The sequence below is a fragment of the Phaethon aethereus genome (genome assembly GCF_964289735.1).
Source record: "Phaethon aethereus genome assembly, chromosome: 2".
NCBI classification, from domain to species: domain Eukaryota; kingdom Metazoa; phylum Chordata; class Aves; order Phaethontiformes; family Phaethontidae; genus Phaethon; species Phaethon aethereus.
The window spans coordinates 163942330-163965095 of NC_138582.1; the positions used below are offsets into that span (position 1 = coordinate 163942330).

General features: G+C 42.7%; 1 protein-coding gene across 1 annotated transcript; it reads left to right on the top strand.

The window, feature by feature from the left end:
• Nucleotides 1-1419: 1419 nt before the first annotated feature.
• Nucleotides 1420-12727, top strand: XRCC2 (X-ray repair cross complementing 2; the record flags this gene model as incomplete). The annotated part of the gene is made up of 3 exons (XM_081996723.1): nucleotides 1420-1458; nucleotides 6015-6096; nucleotides 12012-12727. The coding sequence occupies 3 exons, from the start codon at nucleotides 1420-1422 to the stop codon at nucleotides 12725-12727; spliced, it is 837 nt and encodes a 278-aa protein (XP_081852849.1).
• Between the last annotated feature and the right edge of the window lie 10039 nt (nucleotides 12728-22766).

The window sequence follows — 22766 nt, forward strand, 5'->3', positions numbered from 1 at the left end:
AAGGCAGAAACTGCCTTCAATAAAATTAAACCAATAGTATTGTAGTTGCATGTTCATGCCATGTCGTGTCTCCCCCCGCCACAGCCATCCAAGTCTTTCTCACTAGAGAACCACCTTCCATGCTTGTGATAATTTTGCATGTGTATCCATACACAGAGAAGAAAAAAGGCTATTACTGTTGTCCAAAGAGACCATCCCCTTTCTGTACTTCAATGAGCGGTATTAGAACTTCATGCTAAAAGTACTGCGTTGGGTTAAATCTGACTGACCTTGTGGAGGCAGGTGGCATCTATCTAAAACCTTGAGTTAGAGTCCAGTGGCAATGACAGGGTGTTTTGAACACAGGGAGCAGGGTATTTTGGGCTAAAAGGGGGTTGAAAGAGTAAACAAAGCCACCACCTTGCATCTGAGGTTAGATTTTTCTGATTTGCAGGACCAAGCTAGCAGAAACCCTTCTTATACAGACAAACATGATTTCTTTGAAGAAACAAAGAACTCCACCACCAGTTTCTCCTCCTAACTGTAAGGACGTGCAGTATCACTGATAACCTCACTAAACCCAGAGGGATGATATCATTACTGCTCTTTGATATGCAGATATGGGGAGTTGCTATTCTTATCCTACTGTTTTTTAATTTAGCCTATGGAAAACACAAACAGGTTCTCCATGTTCTCCCAGTGCTCGTCCCTCTCTGCCTCAGGTTGCACAACCACAGTGGACGGGCTGATGGCTGTGGTCCTCAGGAGGAGCAGGTCCCACTGCTGGCCATGGGCACGCAATCGCCCACATGAGGGACTTGCTGGGCAGTCGGCTCCTGCCCTGGGGCCTCGCACGCCGCACGAGCAGGTTCAGTCAATGCACGTATGTAAGATATTCCAGACCCTTTTTAATCTAAGACATAATTGATAGCTGGTGTTTGCAACGAGCAATTTCACAGGCGTCAAGAGTTTAATCGCAGGCACGCAGATGACCATCCCTTGACTCACGTCAACCCCAGTGTCACAGATGAGCATCCTTGAATCACGTCAAGCCAGCCACCCACCCCCATTTCATCAGGAGCAGAAAAAAACTCAAAAACCAAACCACCAACCTATAAAAAGACACGCCCTTTAAAAAAAAACCAAACAGCTCCCTCCCCACAGTGACCGCTCCCTCGGGAATCCCCGCCGGCGCGGGGCCGGCGGGCACGACATGAGCCGGTGGCGGGACTCGAACCAGCGAATCAACAGCACGTGGAGTCCACCCCACCCTCCGCGGGGGGCGGAACCACGCATGCGCAGAGCGCCGGCCGGCTACTCGAGCCGCGTACGCTCGGCTGCGCAGGCGCCGGGGGATGAGGCAAGTCGGCGGCCATGCGCTTGCGCAGTAGCTTCTGCCGGCCTGGAGTGGGAGCTGCGGCCCCCTCCCCCAGCCGCGCCATGGGTGACGCGTTCCGGAGGGCGGAGTCGGGCACTCAGGTGAGGCGCTGCCCCCCATCCCCCAGCTCCCCTCAGCCGCGAGGCGGCCGTGCCCGGGCGGCCGGGGAGGGCGAGGCGAGGCCGCAGCACGGGAGAGGGGAAGCGCCCGGCGTTCCCCTCTGCCCGCTCTGCGGGCGTAGCTCCGTCCCCCAGCCTCGAGGGGCGGGCGGAGGGGAGCGCCCGGCTGCCGCGGAGCCTCCCGAGGGGACGGCGTGTGAGGGAAGGAGGCGGGAGGGCAGCCGCGCCGCAGGGCCGCGCCCTCCCGCCTCCGCCTCCCTCTTCCCCTCCCGCCTCGGCCGCCTGCCCTGTGTGAGGGAAGGGAGGGAGCGGTGCTCCGCCGGCCCGGAGCCGGTGCGGGGAGGTCGCCCCGGAGTGCCCCTGGCGCCGAGGGGAGCGGCGGGAGTCGCCCCGGGGTGTTCAGGGTGGGTGTGTATGTGTTCCTGCCCGGTTGCCGGTTGAATGCTGCTGAGGCGCTGCCTTGCAGCACGGCGGGAGGTTATTCAGGTGTTTCAGCAATTCCTTCATAAATGTTTTCTCCTCGCTCCCCCCTCCCAAACGAGTGGAGGCGGTGAGGGAGACGAGCTGTGGGGAAGGTTTGGTTTAAATACGATAGTATGGCAGGTGCAATTGCTTTCCTATTATTAGCAAGTTCGAGTTCTGTTGGTGGGGTTTTTTTTTTTCTCTCTGCTGCATAGTTTATTTGTTAGTGACTTACACTTGCAGCCAGCAAATTTATTACTTGGAGATTTATGTGTTACCATCTAAGAATATCCTGCATAGTGGACATAAAAGCACTGAAACATGTGTGGTAATATTTATTTCTTATTAAAGCTCCATGTTGTTTCAGTGGGACTTTAGTTTTTAAGCCCTTTTAACACTTAAAAGAGTAACAGCTGCCCACTGTAAGCAAATATACACAAATTAAGGGCATGAGTTGTGCTCTGTGTCCAGGCGGCTACATTTTTCTGTCCACGTAAGCCGTGCCAGCAGGGAACGCACATGGCAGCAACTGCCTGTGATGGAATGGCTAGCCAAGCCTGAACGAAGGTGGAATTGATCACCAATGGGTTAAGAAAGGTTAACGTATGACAACGTCTATGAAAAAAATTATAAAAGCCCTTGAAACAGAAAATACTTGATTTAAAACAATACTTCCTCAAATAGCTTCATGCATAAGATCAGATTTTAGTGAGGGTTATACTGAGACCGCAGTCTTGTACTCTGTATTATTTAATATAATTAATACAACAAATTAGAACTTCTCGCAAAACATCTTTGGTATCTCACAATAAAATAAAGGATAAATTGTTTGCATATGTCTTCATGCCCAAAGTTTACAAGAGCTCAATCAGAGTGGTTATAGTGGTTGAAAATTAAATTTTGTCTCATACTCAAGATAGGTTTGTATTTGTAAATAGCCTGTAGGTTAGCTCACAGCCTCTACCAGAGCTGGAGTATTTAATTTGAATTTCTTTAACATTTTAATGAAGTAATATCTCATTCCTGACAAGACCTACATATATGCTTACATTTATGCATAGCTTTATTGAAACCAATATAGTATAAGCATAGAATGTATTAGTCAGTGGGACTGCCTATATGCATTTTTCTTTATTAAAAAGATGAAATTGATAAATTATAAAAGACATAGTTGAAATACTTGAGTTCCATCAGCCTTGTCATTAATGACATGTAACCTAACAGTTGCCTAACTCTTGTTTTATAGGTTGTTTTCTGCATGTAACTACACATATGTGCAGTTTCTTGCTAGTATAATTAGACTTTTGAAGAACACCCAAGAGCGAATACCTACCACTAGCAGGTTGCTAAAAGGCGGGGGTTTTTTGTGTAAAAGAAGATAAAAAGAGCATTGGGAAAGAAGAAACAAGCCTCTACAGTTAAATTATAGAATCTGAAGTCTCCAGTACATGATTTGAAATTGTTTTGGTGCATTTTTTTTCCAAGCTCTTCCCACTCAAAGGCTTTCTTCAGCAGTGCTGTGCTGCAGTGTGACAGCACAAACCCTTAAACACACGCTGTCTTATCTTGCTTTCCTCCCTGCCCCGCTGTCTGTGACAAAGCTTGGGACGCCTGATGGCCACCATCCAGGTTACCCTGTCAATGCTATAGATTGCTGCCGCCCTTCTCCTCGATTCGCAGCAGAAAATGTGTGAAGGCAGAATGGAAATGGCTCCCCTGGCACAGAGCCAAGGGAAAAACCCGTGTTGTCCCTGTCTTTAATGTCGGCAGAGGTGTGGGATGCCTGTCTAGTGTCTCATCTCAGCTTTGCTTCCGTCACTCCTGCTGCAGTGTGGACAAACCTTTGTTAGACTTGAAGAAAAATTGTTAGCTGTTTCTGCCAGGAACCCCATTGCTCCCAGCGTGACGCTAATGAGGCAAGTGCCTTTGGAGATTCTGCTTCAGAATTCGGAAGTAAATACAAGTTTGATAAAAACACAGGTGCAGTATCATCAGCAAATTATCATAAATTGCCTACATGAGCAGTGCTCGGAGTAAGCACCTGTAGTTATTTAAAATGAATATATAAACTCATCATTTAAATAACTGCAGATTCATAGTTAAACGATAGCGATCAATCTACCGTGTATTTCCAAAGCTGTAGCAGTAAGCTTAAAGAAGTGATAGTCTAAAAAGAGACAGGGGCTCATTGTTTCCAGCAAAAACTAACTACAGAGGATGTATTAATTAATGTAGAAGGAAATTTGGGAGCAGGAGGCTGCAGGAGTGTGTTGAAACCAGCAATAGTTGTGGCTCCCGGCCCCAGCAGCGCCCATAATCGAGCCCCCGTGATCACAGAGTGCTGGCACAGTGCTTCCTTTGCTAAGAAGTGAGGTGCATCAGAAAGCACCAGCTTGTGGTGGTTTTCCTGTTTCTCTCGACTTCCACAGCCGGGTGAGGGGGTGAGAGATTCCCTGCCCTTCTCCGGGAATCCTCCTCCTCCCCAGTGGCCCTGGGCTGGTGCTGGGGGCCAGGCGCAGGTGGCCTCTGGCACAGGAGCATCTTGCCCATCGCCCTTGTGGTAGTTGCAAGCTCCTGATTTATGTGCCCCAAGATACATTCCTATATTCTTGTGTACGTAAGTCCATCTGGATTTTTTCTTTGGCCATGTCACAGGACCCTACTGGTTCCCAAACTACTCAAGAGCTCACTGTGTGAGCGGTTTCTGCACCACACAAATGTGTGTAACGTAACGGGAGGATCCGCAGATCCAGAGCAAGGTCAATTCAAGTGTTTTTAGGGCCCTTCAGTGGACGTGTCGGAAAACTCACCTGAATACGTGTGAACAGGCAAACAAAGGCAAACACATTGACATTTTGTTAATGGAAGGGAGCGTTAAAATGTCAATGAAAATGTCACACTTAGATTTCCATCGTGACCACTGAAGTAAATTCAGGGCCTTTTAATGGAGTTCTATTCTACTATTAAAGGCAAACCCACACACAACTGTTTAAACAACTTCTAAGAATTCAGAGCAAATGTTGATCATCGATGTGGCAGGGAGGAAAGCAAGATAAGACAGCGTGTGTTTAAGGGTTTGTGCTCAGTGCTCGTTTGGTGACTGGCTTTCAGGAGGACGGGATAAAACTGAACGGGATTTGTTTTGTTTAAATCTTTAAAAGGCAGCTGGGTGTCTTGGAGAATGAAATATTTGGCAGCAGCGTACCTGCTTTGTCAGTGCTCTGAGCATCCTGATAGCATCCTTCCCTACGTGTGTTAATACACATAGGGAGTAACAGCTCTAGCACTGGGTGAAATGTTAATTCTTAGTTCAGGAATGTATGCCAGAACTACAAATAACACAAGTTATGTGAGTACTTGTCTACTTGCTATGCAAATGCCTGTCAATTTAAGAAATTGTCCATGAACTTTGTACTAATTTATTTTACAATGGACTTGCTTTACAAATTCAAGCTTGCTTTTGAAAGGTTCTTGAAGAGCCAGTAGTGGCTAATTACTTTTGATCATTCTTAATCCATAGTACATTTGAACAAATAACTATCATATAATAGGATTGTAGTCCAGGAGAGTCCTGTATAACTTTTCAGATGAAACATACATGTTTTTACTTCTAGATGTGCAGAGAGACTGACTGAGGAGACTAATGATGGGTAATGGTTCACCTCTCAACCAGTAGTTCGTTGTGGAGGTGATGATTATTACAAGTGATGTTCTTTCCCTTTGTTCTGTCACATGGCAGCACTGCTGTATACCAGAGGCGATCCTTCTTGCTAGTCTACCTGTGCAGCTTTTTCTTTTCCTTTTTTTTTAATAGCTTTATTTTTTTTAATAGCTTTATGTATATCCACTCCTTATTGCCATTGAATCTGTGTGCTAATTGTAAGTATGGAACCTTCTGTTGCTATAGTCCAGACTATAGATTTCCATATGTATTTATGAAAACATTTTTAAAATCAAACTAATCTTTTGATAGGGCTGTCCTGGAAAACTTCCAGTTCTCAGAATCCTTTAAATTTGATTCCCAAGGTCCATTATTTTGAGTTAACAGCATATCTCTTCTGTCTTTTCTTTAAAAGCTACTTGCACGCCTTGAGGGCAGAAGTTCTCTGAAGGATCTTGAACCTTACCTGTTTGCTGAGGAAGGATCTCCTGTTCATGGTAAAAATGCATCTTTATCCCATTTGTGGAAAAATGTTGATGTCAAAGTATTCTCAAAGCAATATGATAGACATAAGCGTACAAGTAGATCTTTTTGCCCTGGATTCAGAATTCTAATTGTTCATGTAGTTTTAGGCAAACTAGATAGAATTAAATAATGCAAAGTCACCATTCGAACATTATTAAATGGACTTTAAAATATCTATTTTATGGGTATCAAAACACAGCTGTAGGTGAGTAAATACCAAATACGTTCATCTGTTTCTAGTAGTTTTACATAAATTTGTTCTAGATTCTGTCGTTTATCCTTTTTTAAAATCAGTGGGCTAAAAAAGCACCACAAAGCTGTAACTGCAGAAATTTGCAAAGAACTCAAGGTTCAATAAATAGCAGAGTTCACTCATCCAGATGATCACCACGGAGTGGTCTGGATCAGTTAGGAAAAGGGGCACGAGCAAACTGTGTGTTTTAATAAAGCCAAGTCATCAAGCCATTCAGTTTTGGCCTGAAAACTCCTGATGATACTTAGATGATGGAACTTTGGAAACAAATCCATTATGAACATGGGTACTAATCAGCTGAATGAGTTTGCGGATGATGTTAGGATCAAAACGGCTTATGTAGACCTGCAGTGAATAAATGAGAATTTCAATTTGGAGAAATTGGGCTACCTCCTAGTGACACTGGTACAACAAATTTAAGGTAGATTTTTCTAGTAAGAAGTTTTAAGATCAAGACTGGATGTTTTAGTGAAAGAAATTACTGAGCTAAACAGAAATTAGCACACTTAGTAATTCCTTGATTATTCAGGAAGTCTGACTGGCTTTCCAGATTGTGTGAAATTTCATGGGTTTCATAATGGAAGAGACTATTCTGGTTACTCAAAACTAGAAATATAAAGTAAAAAAGGTATATGAATGGCAAACTGTAAGGCTCATGCTGTGAGGGACTGCAGTTGTTGAATGTACGTATGAATGAACAGATTTCATTTGAAAAGTATGTGGCTGCAGTGGTTATCACTGTAGTTGTCTGCAGTTTGAATACCCACAAATTATGAAAGGTTCAGAAGATATAGCAGAAAAAGCAATAAGAAGAACCAGGATAACTGGATAAGAGATGATGCTTAATCTACAAATGCAGTCACCGTGAGACTATTTGTGTATTATTTTGCAGCACCTGAGAATACATTGGGGGTTTAGCAATATATGATTCCTGCCCCTGAAAGTTTCAAATATGATATAACAAAGATAAAGGGCAGAGAAATACTGGTAAGCCAGTGCAAATGGAGCAGGGAAGATTAGTTAAATACTCTCAATTCTGAACTGCTTTGTTACCCACCAGAAAAATTAAGAACCAGTAGTGAAATGGGTATGTGCTTCATAAGGCTCCTGAAGTCTTAACAGTTTTTTTTAAAAGATGAGATATTTTAGTTTTGAAAACATGCAGTAATAGAAAATGCTGATCGTTCAGTTTGTTTGTTTGTTTGTTTTTAAATGAACTTTACACACAAGAAACAAATGTTTGAGACTAAGCTGGCCATGTGCTGGTAGAACAGACTATAAGAAGCCTTCCTGGGGGTCAGTAATTGCCCTTGCTGTCACAGTCCACAGCGTTATATAATTCCATTCATCAAGTTATCAGCTTTGATCTTAAAGCTATGTTAGGTTGTTCATGTCTGTCCAAAGATAGTTCCAGAACCTCAGTTCTGAGATGGCTGGAAACCTTCTAAATTTGTCACTGGTTTCTCTGTGCCAACACAGTCATTGAGCTTCAGAAGCACGTCTGTTTTTCTTCTGCTTTTAACAAATGGCATCAATTATTATCTGTATTGGTCAGGCTTTTTGGCTGACATTAGTGAAGTTGCATAACATATGAGCACAGATCTTTAGCTTTATATACATGAAGGGACTTCACCTTTTATTACATTTTTGCTTTGTCTTTTAATACCACAGTAGTCACGTGAGTCCACGTGTTGTTTTGATGTGTGTTCTCATTATTCAGCCTTAAATCCCTATTGAAGACCTACCTCTCCATTTGTCATGAACTTGACTTTTAGTAGGTCACTGTGGAATACTGTAATACATTGCCCATGAAGTCTGTACTGAACAGCTCTTCATCTAAAATGGTATGATTAAAGCAATGCAAAGACCTAAATTATTCTTTTCCCTGATGGTATTTGAAACAAACAAACATATATATGAAGTTTCATTAAACCATCCAAAGGTTACACTGTAGTTAAGTGTTCATAACATGTATGCATGTATGTCAGAATATACTAAATAAGAACAAACAATATAGGTACTGCTGTTATATTCTAGTCACTGTTTTTAATTATGATGGACTTGCATATTTAAGAACACATAAGCATATTAATTACATACCATTTAAGCTCTTCTGGACTGGAGCAAAAGTGACGCGAGCTTTAAATAATCTTCTACTGCTGCCAGTCATATTTCTCCTGTGCCACTGGTATGGAGGTCTGGATGTCAGTATAAAGCTCTGATGTTCAGCAATAGTATGACACCGAGCAATAACGTGGAATAAATATTAGGCCTTTTTACTTCACTTATAAATGGTACAAATATTGGTGACAGCTTCTGCACAGTTTTGTAAATTACTAGTCCAGTAACTTCAAGCTATCTGATGTGAAACCTGCAGAACTATTGCTGAGTATTCTAATAGAGTATTCTAATAGCTGGTGTATAACTGCAGCGTCAGAAATAGTTTAACCAACGTTTGCTAGTGTAATGATTACAGACAAAACTGAAGGCTCTTCTCATTCAAAAGGTAACACTGAATTGATGACCAGGGCTGAGCACTATGTTTCAGTTAAAAATATATTAGTGTTACATAAATACTTAAGTTTATGCAACACCATTTAGGTTTATCCTGTATGCCATTGCATAGCAGTGGACTATTGTACTCCTTAGTCTGACCGTAGTGGGCCAGTTCAAGCTGTTATGAGCCAAGCAGTGTGTTGGGTTACTCCTTAAAACGTACTTCTTGAATTTGTCAGTGCTGAATTTCATATGAAATGGTTCTGCTCATCCATCTTGATCTGTTAGATCTTCATAGACTTAAGTCTTTATTAACCCAATTAGTTTGTCTTCTACACATTCTGCCAAGCTAATGGAACATTCATCTACTGCTATTTTTAACATTGGGCAACACCAATTGTAACAGGAAAATGTCCCATTTAACTCTCTTCTGTGTTAAAGTCTGTTCCTGCTCTGCCTCTCGGACTGTTTCCATCCCATAACAGTATCTCTTTACTAATCTTCCTTTCAAAGTACTTTGACATTAATGGGTGATGCTAGTACTGATCACTAAATTTCTTCCATGACCTATTTTGAGGGTGTCAAAGGCTTCTTGAAAACGTTGCTGGTCAAGCTTCTTCCTCTGCTGTGTCATGGTTTGTCCACTCTGATCCAGAAGGATGAATTTCCCCTCTTATCTTACTCTAACAGCCTGGTTGCTATTTAATGAAACCATACATCTATAGATGTTGCTATAAATGGCTTCTGTTTTGCACCCGTTCTTCTTGTGGGCAGCCTCTTTGATAATCATGAAGGCACAGAAATCCCCAGCTCTCTTGAGGTTTTCTTACAGTCCAAGCTGTTACTCTTTTCAGAGTAACGTAAGTGTTAAACAACAACCCGGATGTGTATCTTGTTCAGCAATATTGAACAAGTTTTGAAGGGTGCTTAGCTGTCTTGCTGTTGAAATGTATAAACCACCACCACAAGAAGTCCTAAGAATGATTTTTTCATTCAACTTAATTTTTACTTAAATAAATTCGGCAGTTCTGCCAATAAAAGCTCATCCAACATCATTCTGTGCATTACTGCTCCCTGATGTAAAGTTTTATAGGAGGTAACACACAGACATCCTGACAGAACATTTTCAAATGGATAAACTTAAGCATTTATTTCAATTTTTTTGAGTCATTACCAAACAGTACCTCAGATTTGCCCACTGCTGCTTCTAAGTGGCCGTACAGAGTTGCTGTTTTTTTCTTGAACTAGTCATATGTTGCTGTAAAGGTAGGTGAAGCAATCTGTATTGCATATTGGTCCACTTCAGCTATTGGTCTGGATTCAGAAATGCCAGTCAGGATGGCAGACGCCTTGTGCCGAAGCCAGTGGCAGACAGAAGATACACTTTATTCCTTAACGAGAGGCGCCTTAACGCAATTGTTCTAAAATACTTCAGTAGACTTGAAGTATGAGGGAATGATCTACCCAGCGTGTTTAGGAGCAGTTCTTCCAAGCTGGTATCTTATCCTAACAGGGTACAGTTACGTCACTGGCACCGTGTATGTGACAGCAGAGCAGCTGCTGGCTGCAAGTGGCAGAGTTGGACATTGCGACATATGAACAGGAAGAGAAAATGAAGGTTCATGTCATAGGAAGTGTAGTTTTTCATCTCAAAATTGGGGAGAGCCATTCAGAACAAATAAGCAAGGGTTTGGGTGGCAATCAAGCTTTTAAATAAATTTCAAAGTATCAGAAATTCATAAAAACAGAATTGCAGTTGTGGAGCAGCAGAGAATTTCATTATGGAGAGGCGGGCAGTTCGAGTGTTGCTGAAATGGATAGAATTGTCACATCAGGTGTAAATTGCTCTCAACGCTTGCATTGGGTAAAGTAAGAGCTTAGTTTCTTCCCCACCACCCTCCGCTGCTCATCCCATGCTGCATCTTGACATTACATGCACTTATGAACAAGGATGTCCTCTGGAAGTTGAATAATGACTTGAAAAAACCCTGTTAAATCAGGCAGGCACAAACATGTTTAAGTAAAGTTGCAATTAATTCTCTACTCTTGCATCCCCTCTATGAAAATCTGTTACACCATTTGCACTTGCCAAAGCCAGAGAAATCTCTCACCTTCCTGCAAATACAGTTGTGTGATTCTCCTTACTGCATGTCTTTACTCTTCTGCCTAAAATCCAAAGTGTCATAAATAAATGATCCAATTTCCTAAATTAGTAATGTATGAAGAGCAACTAATAAATTGACTTTTCTGAGAGTCTTGCCCTGATGTAAGACATAGAAAAACTTTGGGAAAGACTTGAGAGTATCTTGCATTCACATCCACCAAAAGAACTGCTTTCCTAGTAAAGTGTAATGCTTTTTTTTAATTATCATTTTAAATTTGTGTGATAAGTATTTTATTGACCCACATGGATCAGGCACTTCGGCTGAGTTCATTAATGAACAGAGATCCTTTGCTTCAGACAGTAGAGTCAGTGCCTGGAGTTGAAGGAATCTGCGAGTCCCCCTTGTCGAAAGAAGCAGTTTCATATTATGATCACCACAGAAGAATATAAGTGCTAAATAAATATGCTGGCATTCTCTTTACCGGTCACAGATGCCTGTTGGTATCTTGTGACACACGCAGATATTGAACAAGTATATAGCAGACATGAAGTGCTGAAAGACAGTCTGTGCTATAGAAGTAGTATAGATGTGCCAACATAATGTGGACCTCTGATATGTTAACTTTTTTTGTTTTGCTTGTCCTCTACTTTTTTATTTCTTAATTTTGTGCATGTAGTGTAAATAGATGGTTTCTTAGCCACTTTTGTGTAGCAGCTTCTTTTTCAGCCTTCACCTGTAATGATAGATGAAATCCAGTTGCCAACCTTTTATTGATAGCGTCCTAGATGTTATTGGCAGGGGTCTTTTTCAACCTTCTTCCAGGTTGATTTTCTTCACTTCAGAGGCCTTTCTTGAAAATTGAAATTTCATTTGGTAGATGCTAACTGGCATTTAAACAATTTATGGATCTCAAACTTTCAAAAAAGCATTTTTCATTTAGTGGAATAGTGAGGATTAGTTCAGTAAACACTGAAAACTGACTCTGAGTTATAAATGCTCTTATGTGACCACTTGCTGCTTTGTTTTTGAACAGGAGATGTCATTGAATTCCATGGTCCGGAAGGAACAGGGAAAACAGAAATGCTTTATCACCTAATAGCCCGCTGCATCATTCCAAAATCAGAAGGAGGACTGGAAGTAGAAGTCATGTTCATTGACACAGACTACCATTTTGATATGCTTCGTCTAGTTACCATTCTTGAGAACAGACTGGCGCAAAGGACAGAAGAAATGATAAAGCAATGCCTGGGAAGGCTTTTTCTTGTGAACTGCAATAGCAGCACTCATTTACTCCTTACTCTCTACTCTTTAGAAAACATGTTTTGCAGTCACCCCTCTCTCTGCCTGTTGATTTTAGATAGCATATCAGCTTTTTATTGGATAGACAGAAGCAATGGAGGGGAGAGTCTTAACTTGCAGGAGATGAATCTGAAGAAATGTGCTAACTTTCTTGAACAGCTTGTGAGGGAGCATCACTTAGCCCTCTTTGCAACAACACAGACACTAATGCAGAAATCTACAAACTCTGCAGAAAGCTTTTTTCCTTTAAAGCTTCAGCATGAGACTGATACAGACTATAGACCTTATCTTTGTAAATCATGGCAACAAATGGTAACCCACAGGATGTTTTTCTCCAAGGATTGTAATTCTGGCAACAGCAAAGGTTTTACAGTCATTTCTTGCCACCTCAAAAGAAACCATGTAGTAAAACGTTCATTTAGTGTTGCAGAATGTGGAGTTCAGTTTTAACTTCAGTTTGTTTTTTAAATGTGCAGCAATTCATGGTGCTGCAGGCCCAATTAGGTCTAAGTAGTTTTTAGTACCTTTTAAACTAGTGGGTTGTTGCTGGATGATTAAGGTTTTTTGTCACCATTTTCATAACATTTAGTGAAGGGCAGGAAATGGTAAAATATTTGTATTACTGTAGATGTTCAGTCCAAACTAGCAAGGAATGTTGAAATTACTTGTTTGTGCTTAACGCGTAAAAAGATTAAAGCAAGAAAATTATAACCAAAGTCATTTAAACTCCTAGTATCCTTCAGTAATCTAACCTATGTGATACGTGGCCAAATGCACTGACGTAATTTCTGGGTTTTGCTGCTTTCCACTCCTCCTCTTCCAAGCTACAGAAATAGGAGCCTAGTTGTCCGTGGAGGAGACGGCAAAAACGTGAGTGTTCGCTCTTTATAAATACTGGTCTTGGTTTATTCTCAGTAGCCTAGGGCATATGAAATGTACTCACAACTTTGCCTGAAGAAGAGGATTCATTTTCACAGACAGCCTCTCTGTTTACATTAGCATTGTGCTTGGAGAAGCAAGGATTGCAGGTGTTTTGACCCTTACAAATATCTGGGTTTGAAGAATCTCCAGCTATCGTAGAAATGGAGGCCTGATTTCCATAACTGAAAGAAAACTAAAGACCCAGCTCTGGGTCCCTGTGAGTTTGTCCTATGTGCAGCAAGCAGTTTAGTCTTTGAAAATAATGAAGTGTGGGTTATGGGTTGTTTTGGGTGTGGGGGGTTGTTTTTTTGTAAGGTTGTGTGTTTGGTGGGGTTTTTTCTTAGATGTATGCATAGACATAATTTTCTTTTCTGACCTCCCTCATTATTCCCTCCCACTTCTTTCCCTTCCCCCACTCTCTCTAAGAAATCCAGGAATGCCATGCCTCTGGTCTTTACCAGTATGTATTTGCCACATGTAGAACGTTTGTGTGCAGGATTTGGCATGCAACGTGCTGCAATTCTGGCAAAGAAGATTCAGAACTTATGGGAAATGCCCTACAGTTCTGGCAAAGAATGCCATATTATTTATTAACCTAGAGTGCCCTTTGAAAGCTTCAAAGTGCTTTACAAGAAAGAAAATTGCACACAGTACATTATTTAATACAAAAACTTACATTAGCTTACAAATTTAAATTACTCGAACAAGGGGAAAATATTTCTCACAGCAATATTCGTTCAGTCATGTTGCACAGCACGTTTTATAGTTTAGATTGAACAGATTATTAACAAAAATGCATATTAAGAAGAAGTATCTAGCACAGTATCTTTTTGAGGAAGATGCTTTAAAAACCCTATTGTGAGACGCTTACCTTTTAATTTCCTGATCTCTGTAGCCAGCTTTTTCAGGCTGAATGTATATCTGGATTCCCAGCTGTGTATAGTTCGGCGTGTGTTCCCAGACTTCTGTATGGAGACCTAGGAGCGTGCTTCTATCCTGTTGTCTGTAGAACTTGGCATCTCTGTGACTTGGCTGGATGTTCGCAAAGATGATGAGTGTCATACCGCTAACAGCAGCCAGTACCAAAGGGTTTGGGAGGGGTGTGAGAATAACCAGTTTGCGCTGGCATAGCCTCCCAGCACCCCAGCATGGGGCTTGGGGAGCTCCTGACCAGAGCCTGCGGTCAGACCGGTGTTGGATGGCCGCTGATCAGACCTGTCTTCCATGAATTCATCCAATACATTCTTAACTTACCCTCTTGGGTTCCACTGTGTCTTTTCACAGTGAGGTCAGTTTAATTATTCTTTCTGTGGAAAGACTTCCTGGGTTTTTTTCCCCTCTCATTTTAAACCTGCCATCTGATTGCTTCTTCATGCCATCAGTTCTTTTACTGTGAGATGGGAGCGAACTTTGCTTTTTCAACATCTCTGCAGAGGTGATGATTTTGTAGACTGTCATTACATTTATGCTTTCTCTTCCATCAACACCAATATTTATTTTATTTCAGAACTTGCGTAAATACCCAAATACATGAAAAACATACAACTTAAACTATTTAGCTAGGCTGGACCCAAGTTAGATGGTTTAACATGAGTAGACACTTCCACTGGGAATTATGATAAAGGACATACTTGCATTTTTTTGTAAAAAAACTGGGAAGGTTCAAGTAGAACTACAGAACTTCTAAATGTGAAAATTATAGGACTACATAATTTCAACCATTAAAAAAAGGCCATCCCCTTTTCTATCAGAGAATACAGCTCCACTGAAGATTAACTCCTTCATAAAATTGTACTTGCTAAAAAAAAAAAGCATAAAATCGTACTTGCTAAAAAAAAAAATCATAAAATCGTACTTGCTAAAAAATATGTTTGAGAAAAAAACAATGGAAATGTTCTGGCATTCCTGTCTTGAAAAAAAGCTTTTATATTGTTCACAGTGTGGTTTATATTTTGCATTGTACTGTAAAATAAATGCCTAAATTGAAATGAAACCAAAGCTCTAATTGATCAAAAAGAGCACCTCAGGAAGTTTTGAAATTTCCCAGTTTTATTTTTACTTTGAATGCAGACATATTTTTTTAATTTTCTGGTAATTGTAATATTCATGCTCTGCACATTTGTTTTAGATGTATAGCAAGCCTTGCTTTCAGAGATGCTGAGCATCTGCACATCCCTGTGAGTTTGCAGGAGGGATAGGCCATCTGGGAGGGCACTGACCTTATCCTCTGCCAAAATTATGCTATTTGAGAAGATGAACCATTGGGATACAAGTCTAAGAAAGATGCAGTGATAAAGAACCTGAGAAGCAGCAGTTTTGTTTGTACCTTAATTAACTGTGGGTGTTAAAAATGTTTTTTACCATTTTTTTAAATGGAGAATTTTCTCCATTAAAGCTACGTAGAAACTGTAGTTAGTGGAGAATGCAGTTTCTCCTCGTGAGCCAGGAGCAGTATATTAAACGTAGCATTATATTTAGTCTACAATATTAAATCCACATTCTCCTCTTTCACCTAGACCGAAGTTACCGCCCCGTCTCCAGCCCACTGTCTAACCTGTGCTGCTGCAGCTCAGTCTCCCAGGGAGGAAGCGTGTTTTGGGTTAGTAGGTCAATGCCGCTGGAAATCGGCCCCGCAAAAGCGAAGTGCCACCACCTATCATTACGTATGAGGACAGAATGCATGTATTCCTAAACTCTTAATTTATCCAGGTATTTCTCTAGAAATTAAAATCCTTTCATGTCAGTGTCATTGTTCTTTGGCTCGTTGTATTATTAAGACTTTTGTAGGCATAGGAACTTTTTACATTCCTTAGAATTTTTGTTTGTTGCTTCATATGCAACACTGAATTAAAGCAGCAAACTTGAAATGAAGAGGAACTAGTTCACCCTTTTTTTCCCCCATCCTTTTTATATGAGAGCTTTTTAGCAAAACCAAATTAAGATATTTATATTTATTTTTAAATAAACCGGTATTTCTATGGACACCTGGAAAGAAAATGTCATTTGTATATTCAGCAAAAAGTTCTTTGTATTCCTAGACTTTTTATAGAGCAAATAAAAAACAAATAACAGTTGGCTTGATTTAAGTTTGTACTTGCACATAAAATTCAAGTTTAATTTTTCTTATGTAACTGATGCCAGCCACTTAGTTTTCCATAGAGTTTGGAAATGGCAGAAGGTAAAGGTTCTCATGTGGAAACATACCTGCAGTTGTACTTTTACTAGAGACTAATGGGCAAAGGCAGAAGGCAATACCATGTTGATGGCTGCTGGACATTAGGCTCGGACCATGCCTTGGAGAGGAACGTGACATTTTAGTTATGTTTTGCAGCTGCTCTAATAATTGTCTCTTGAAGCTCTTTATTCAAATGTATTTTTGATGTGCAGATATCTTACTGGGGCAATGGGCAACATCATTTTGCGATCAGCAAGCCTTACGCCAAAATTAATGCCTGCCTCAGGAGAAAGCCATGCCATGCCACCAAACTTGAGCTTCTCTAGGAAGCTGCAGTGAATACTCACCTGCATAGAAACTGCAGACGGATTTAATGTTTCCAACAACTATAGAATAGCACAGGACTTCTGTAGTTTGTGATGAAGGGGAAACACTGGAAGAGTTTGGAAGCTTCCAGCAGTGGAAAAAACTTTCAGACAGGGAAAGGAGCATAGGTACAATGCACCTGCATGATCCTCTGGATAGAAAACTCATGTCCTGTGGCAGTCTCTGAAATTAAAAGGTCTAGCCATCCCTGCGCGTGAAAGAAGGCAGCAGAGTGGCAGTGAGCTACAAGTAACGTGTAGTACAACAGAAGGATTCTTGAACTGTTAACTACCATGTCTGGCATGGTATAGCTTTCAAATACAAAGTTGGCCATAGTTGACCTTCAGGTTCTTCCCACCAAGGGATGAAACTGGTGATGGATTCCACTATGTAGATGCTGTATAGCTTATTTATAATGAAGGTATAAAACCCTGCTCCTCTGGACCCAGGACCAATGAAGTGTGAAAAACAGACTTTTTTTAATTTATTTTTTTTTTTTCCCCCTGCGGCTCTAAGCATCTTCCCAACAGCCAGCACTGAGCTCCAAAAGCACTCTCACAGCTTTCTGTGTCAGGACCATGCTTTACTGGAAGTGGATAGTTTTCTCCTTTGCTGAGAGTTTACACCCTTTCTTACTAGAGCAAATGGAGATACCCGAATATAAGAGATTGCACCCGTGTGACACATCAGTGTAACTGGTAAATGGCGTTGGAGGCTGTCTTGGTTTTGGCTGGGATAGAGTTAATTTTCTTCCTAATAGCTGGTACAGTGCTGTGCTTTGGATTTGGGCTGAGGATAATGCTGATACCGATGGTTTGGTTGTTGCCGAGCAGTTGTGGTGCTTATGCTCAGTCAAGGGCTGTTCAGCTCCTGTGCTCGGCCAGCGGGGAGGGGCACAAGCAGCTGGGAGGGGGCACAGCCGGGACCCCGGCCCAGCCTGGCTGAACGGATGTTCCCACCACGTAACGTTGTGCTCAGGGTATGAACCGGAGTTGGCCGGGGGTGGTGACCACAGCTTGAGGACTGGCTGAGCATCAGTCAGCAGGTGGTGAGCAATTGTATTGTGCATCACTTACTTTGTATATTCTTTTATCATTATTATTATTATTCTCTTTTTTTTCTGTCCTATTAAACTGTCTTTTTCTCAACCCATGAGTTTTACCTTTTTTTTCCAATTCTCCTCCCCATCCCACCGGGGCAAGGTAGGGGAGTGAGCAAGCGGCTGCATGGTGCTTAGTTGCTGGCTGGGGTTAAACCACCACAGAGACTTCATTCTATTTGCCATCAGGAGTAGTGTCACGTTGGAATGGATGATTTTGAAGAAATGTGCCTGTGACTTCCCTTGGGAAAAGTTTGGCAGTCTTCCCTCTGCTTTCCCACACTGCTTTGCATCCTGCCCCAACCAACTGGTCGCTGTACCTGTGTGGGCCTCAAGGATAGTAGTGACAAGATGTCACTGCCTTGCCAAATGTTGGTGAACAGCCATCTTCTGGATCTTGGCATTCTCCTGCTGCAGGAGTTGGCACAACCACTATAGTTTTTAACTTAAAGCACTTGCCAGGCTTGTTTCTCGTGCATCTAACTGGGCCTGTGTTAAAGACCTCCTAGGCTTCTGGGGAGAGATGAAAGAGAAGAAATCTTGTTTCTGCGTATAAGGAGGACAAGATTTTTAGGACAATGCTACAAAAAGAAGCCAAGCAAGGCTGTGGGGTTCCTGGCAGTGGCAGACAGATGTCAGGGCCTCAAAGGTGGCTTGGCGAAGGTCAAGGAACAGGCTCTGTGTCTCCCTTACCAATGGTCTGTATTGTGAAGAGGTGAATAGGATTTTTGACTTAGAGTATCTGCATGCTCTCATACTTTATCATACTGCTGAGAGAGAAGACCATGGTATGGTGGGCAGTACTGTCTCTGAAGTGCATCTCAAAAGCTCTGCCCAAACCCCATCAGTGACAGTTCTGTCTCCAGCCCAACATCTCCACGGAGCCCCAGCCTCGTCCTCCTCTGTAATACGAACAGCAGTGCTGCAGAGATCAGTGAGCATCATCCCATTTCCCTTTACTGGACATAAGCGATTCTGTGTGCGTTGGCAGAAGGTGCTGGACACTGTCATCTGGGGCAGGTTTGAGCCACGCTTTCCAACTGTAACCATCCTCTGCATCTCCAGTATGACGACACCAGTCAGTGAAAATGCAATAGATGTCCATACCCTTTGAATGGCCAGACCGCCAACTGCAAACCCGTCCTCCGGACTCGCTCAGCACTTCAGCAGTCCCATCCCTGAGCCCCCAGCTGACCCCCAATCTCTTGTGCTGTGTGTTCACCAGGTTCAACAAAGAAACCTTTTTCACAGAAGGGCACAACTTGAAGTGTTATCTCACAGCCATGTAACAAAGCTATGCTGTATCTGGACCATGCAATGGATGGATTTAGAAAATCGGTGTATATTAGTCCTCAAATATCAATCCTCAAAGCAGGCTGATTTCTGCTTAGTAAAATCTCAGGCGGTTTTAACAACTCTGAAGCTGCTTTCGACTTGCAAAATATTAGCAGAGTATTTTTCCGATCTGTTAAAGAATGATTTTGCAAAAGTAACTAAGCAAGGCACCACCCGGCACACCACAATCCACAAGGCACAAATAAGATCGGTCTCAGAGAGACTTGCTATAAAATGGCATTGGTTGCACCAAAAAAAATTACTATCTTCCCAGGGAATATAAAAAGGGATTTTTAGGTACAGAAATTACTCTAATGTGTCCACAACATGATAAAGCCAGGAGAAACTTCTTGCTGCTTTGCACAGTGGCAGTCCTGCCATGCCAGCTGCACAACAGGAGGTGTTAGTCCAGTGAATACCAGTGGTATGTCCTTTGCTGGGTTCCCCTTGGCCTTCCTCAAAAAGCAGCATGCCTTTACTACTTTGGTTCATGGATGGGGCCATGCCCTCCAATGAACATATTGGCTGTAGCAGTGCAAGTATTATGTCATTTCCTAAGTGGACCTCAGCAGGTTCCCTACACAGTTAACCCGATGGCTGATCAGATACTGCCTCACTGATGTGAAATGCAAGGCAGTGGAGGAACAACCCAGCTTGTCACGGGCATCTCAGGCCACCCTTGAAATGATGGAGGTTTCTTCTATTCCAGGTTCAAAACACGTGGAAGGGCAGCTGGGAAAGAGTCTCCAAGGTAAAGCCATGCCGCTTGTGGGAGGAGACTCTGGAGTATAAAACTGAAGAGTATTTTATAAAAATTGCCTGTGGCAAAGATTAATAACAAGTAAAAGCTTACAAATTTTTCGTCCAACAAGGCTATCAACTGGCACAGCCAAACCATCCAGAAGCCTGGTGTTAAATACTGCCCAGGTTGAGTTGGGAAGTGAGAGGGGAAGGTGTAGAGATGAGGGGAGGCTGTTTGAGGAACTCCTTGAGGTTTTGCTAAAGCATGGGAGAAAGGAAAGCCAGATGGTCATCAAAAGATGGCAGGCAAAGGGTTCCGTTTCACTCGAAGAGCCTGTAGAAAAATGCCCCAGTGGCGAGGAATGGCTTATCTGGAAATGGCAAACGGACTCTAAAATGGTCAGGAGGTTGCAGGAGCAGCCAGTGGCCACCATGAAGAGGAAAACCTGGCTGGAGAGGACATACCACCAGAGCTGCTGTTCTGCTCCTCTGAACTCTTCTGAGCATGCCCTGGTGGGAACAGCACATTGCCACTGGAACCTCCCGTCACAGCTCCTTCCCGCTGGAGATGGGACTCAGTTCAACCCCTTCTGGCAAGCAGGAGGCTGCTGGGAGGCCACCCTGTCCCCACGGCTGCTGAGTGGCCTTGCCCCATGGCGGGGAGCTGTCACTTACAGGGTCACCACTGAACTTTCCCTCATCTCTTATTTTTACTCTTTAACTTCATGGTTCTGCAGTGAGACAACTGCCACTGTTTGCACTTTACCGTATGTATCACTGGCAGTTTTCTGACAACAAAGTCATGTTTTATGAAATTATAGAGGTGCTTGTATTTTCACCTGTCAGAAAAAATGATGCTATTAATAAAATTTATGCATAACCTAAGCAAATGATACAGACCAGTTGCATAGGCAGTGAAGCTAACAGAAGTCCTTAGAGCCAGGTATTTGAATAGCCCATGCAGCTAAAGGATGGGGCTCACCATCTCTAAAATCCATGGAGGCATTCAAAATACGATTATTCTGCAATCCTGTTCACGACAAACCTTGCAGGTTGATGCCACGCAACCCTTCCCATTGACTGATCGGGCCTGCACAAGCGCTCCGAGCACATTCAGCCTGAAGTCCCTGGCTAAAGATAACAACTTAAACATCCCCGTCCCTCAGAGCAGACGCACAAAAGTATTTGCTAGCACGGTTGTTTTTGTGGCAGTGTCCTGTGGGATGCCAGAAGCTTCCTAACGACTGGCTGAACTTTCTCCTTCGCTCCACAGGTATGGAGTCGGTAATAATAAAAATATAATAATAAAAATAATAAAAGGCAGTCGGTGCTAGCTGGAGGCAGGCAGGGCTCAGCTGCCTGGTGCTGCCAGGGAGTGCCCGTGGTCCATGCTCGGCCTCCCGAAGGCGCTGCTGGCTGCTGCATGCTCAGGGAAGGTTTCATCTCCCACCACGGCAAGGGAGTAAGTGAGACTTCCCAGGACTCAGAAGGTAAATCCTAATGTGCCTGATTTTCATCAGGCTCACCACAATAGCAAATCAGCCTTTCTCAGCGGTGGAAACGGGAATTTCTGACATTTCTCAGGTCTTTCCTGGTTGCAGATCAACTCACACCGACACCAGTCAATCACCCTGTGACTGGCCGCCGGCAGCACAGCCCAAAGGAGCGTTTCACCCATGGGCGCCTGCTGGGAGGTCCAGCACGGCTCCTGGAGGGACCTTCCTCCTGGCACGGGGAGAGCAGGCTCGTCTCCTCTCTACAGCCCAGCGCTGGAACGTGGCGGCAGCGACTGCTAACCACTGTCCCCGGTACAGAAACCACCAGGTAAAGCCCCTTCTCTCATACTGATCAAATTCCTTAGCTCTACACATGGCTCTGCTCTGGCAGCATCTCGTGCCAGTGTTTTTGTGTTGAAGTCACTTTTGTTCTGTAAAGAAACTGGAGTGGTTTTGCTGCTCTGAATGAAGGACAGAGGTTGTATCTCCCGGTTTCGGTGACATTTTACCCAACCCTAGCAGTATGGGCCATGAACTGAATGTAAACAAGTCAGAGCAGCGTAACAGAGCGTCGAGATTTCAAAACAGGCTTTTCTTTTTGTGTTTGGATTTTATTGCCACTACTAATATCTCTTCCAGGAAACAAAATTTCCCAATACTTCCTTTTCTGGTAAGTCATACTGTGTGTGGTATCTTACCCACAGGAGATCTGAGAGGCGAAAGGCAAGAAAAGGACACGGTCTCTGGGTTTGTTTTCTGGACTGAAGCCACGCTCCAGTTTGGACAGCAGCGTTGTTCCGCTCACGGATTGATCAAAGATACCACGGGCAATGGGAGAAGTAGGAGGGAGTACTAGAAGACCATGCAGGCAGAGCTACAGACAGAGAGGTGTTTAAATGAACGCACTGGATATAAAGAAAACAGAATTCTGCAGCATCTGAAAGCCAAGAGTAAAACTTTGAACTATTCCTTCTGAGTTTTCACTTTTACATATATAGCACAGCCGAGTTGGAGCCTGAAGATGGAAACATACAGACACAGAACAACAAGGCTGCTTTTCAAGATCTTTTGATCCTACAACCTGTTTTCTCCAGGAGCAAGGTCTAGGAAAATAAAGGTAACACAAATGAGAGCGCTTTCTGTTAGGTTCTATAACGCGCCAAATACCAGTGTAAAAGTTCAAAATGTGCTGAGTTCCCAGTATTTAGAACTAGTGACTGGCTAATCTCTGCTCTGGAGGATTTCGGTGTCACTGTTGTCCTGCCATTTATTTGAAGCCAAAACCATTATTCTTGGGAAGCGGGTAGGTTTTCAGACTTTCTTTCCGAAAACCACTCAGTATAATTATGGGGTAGC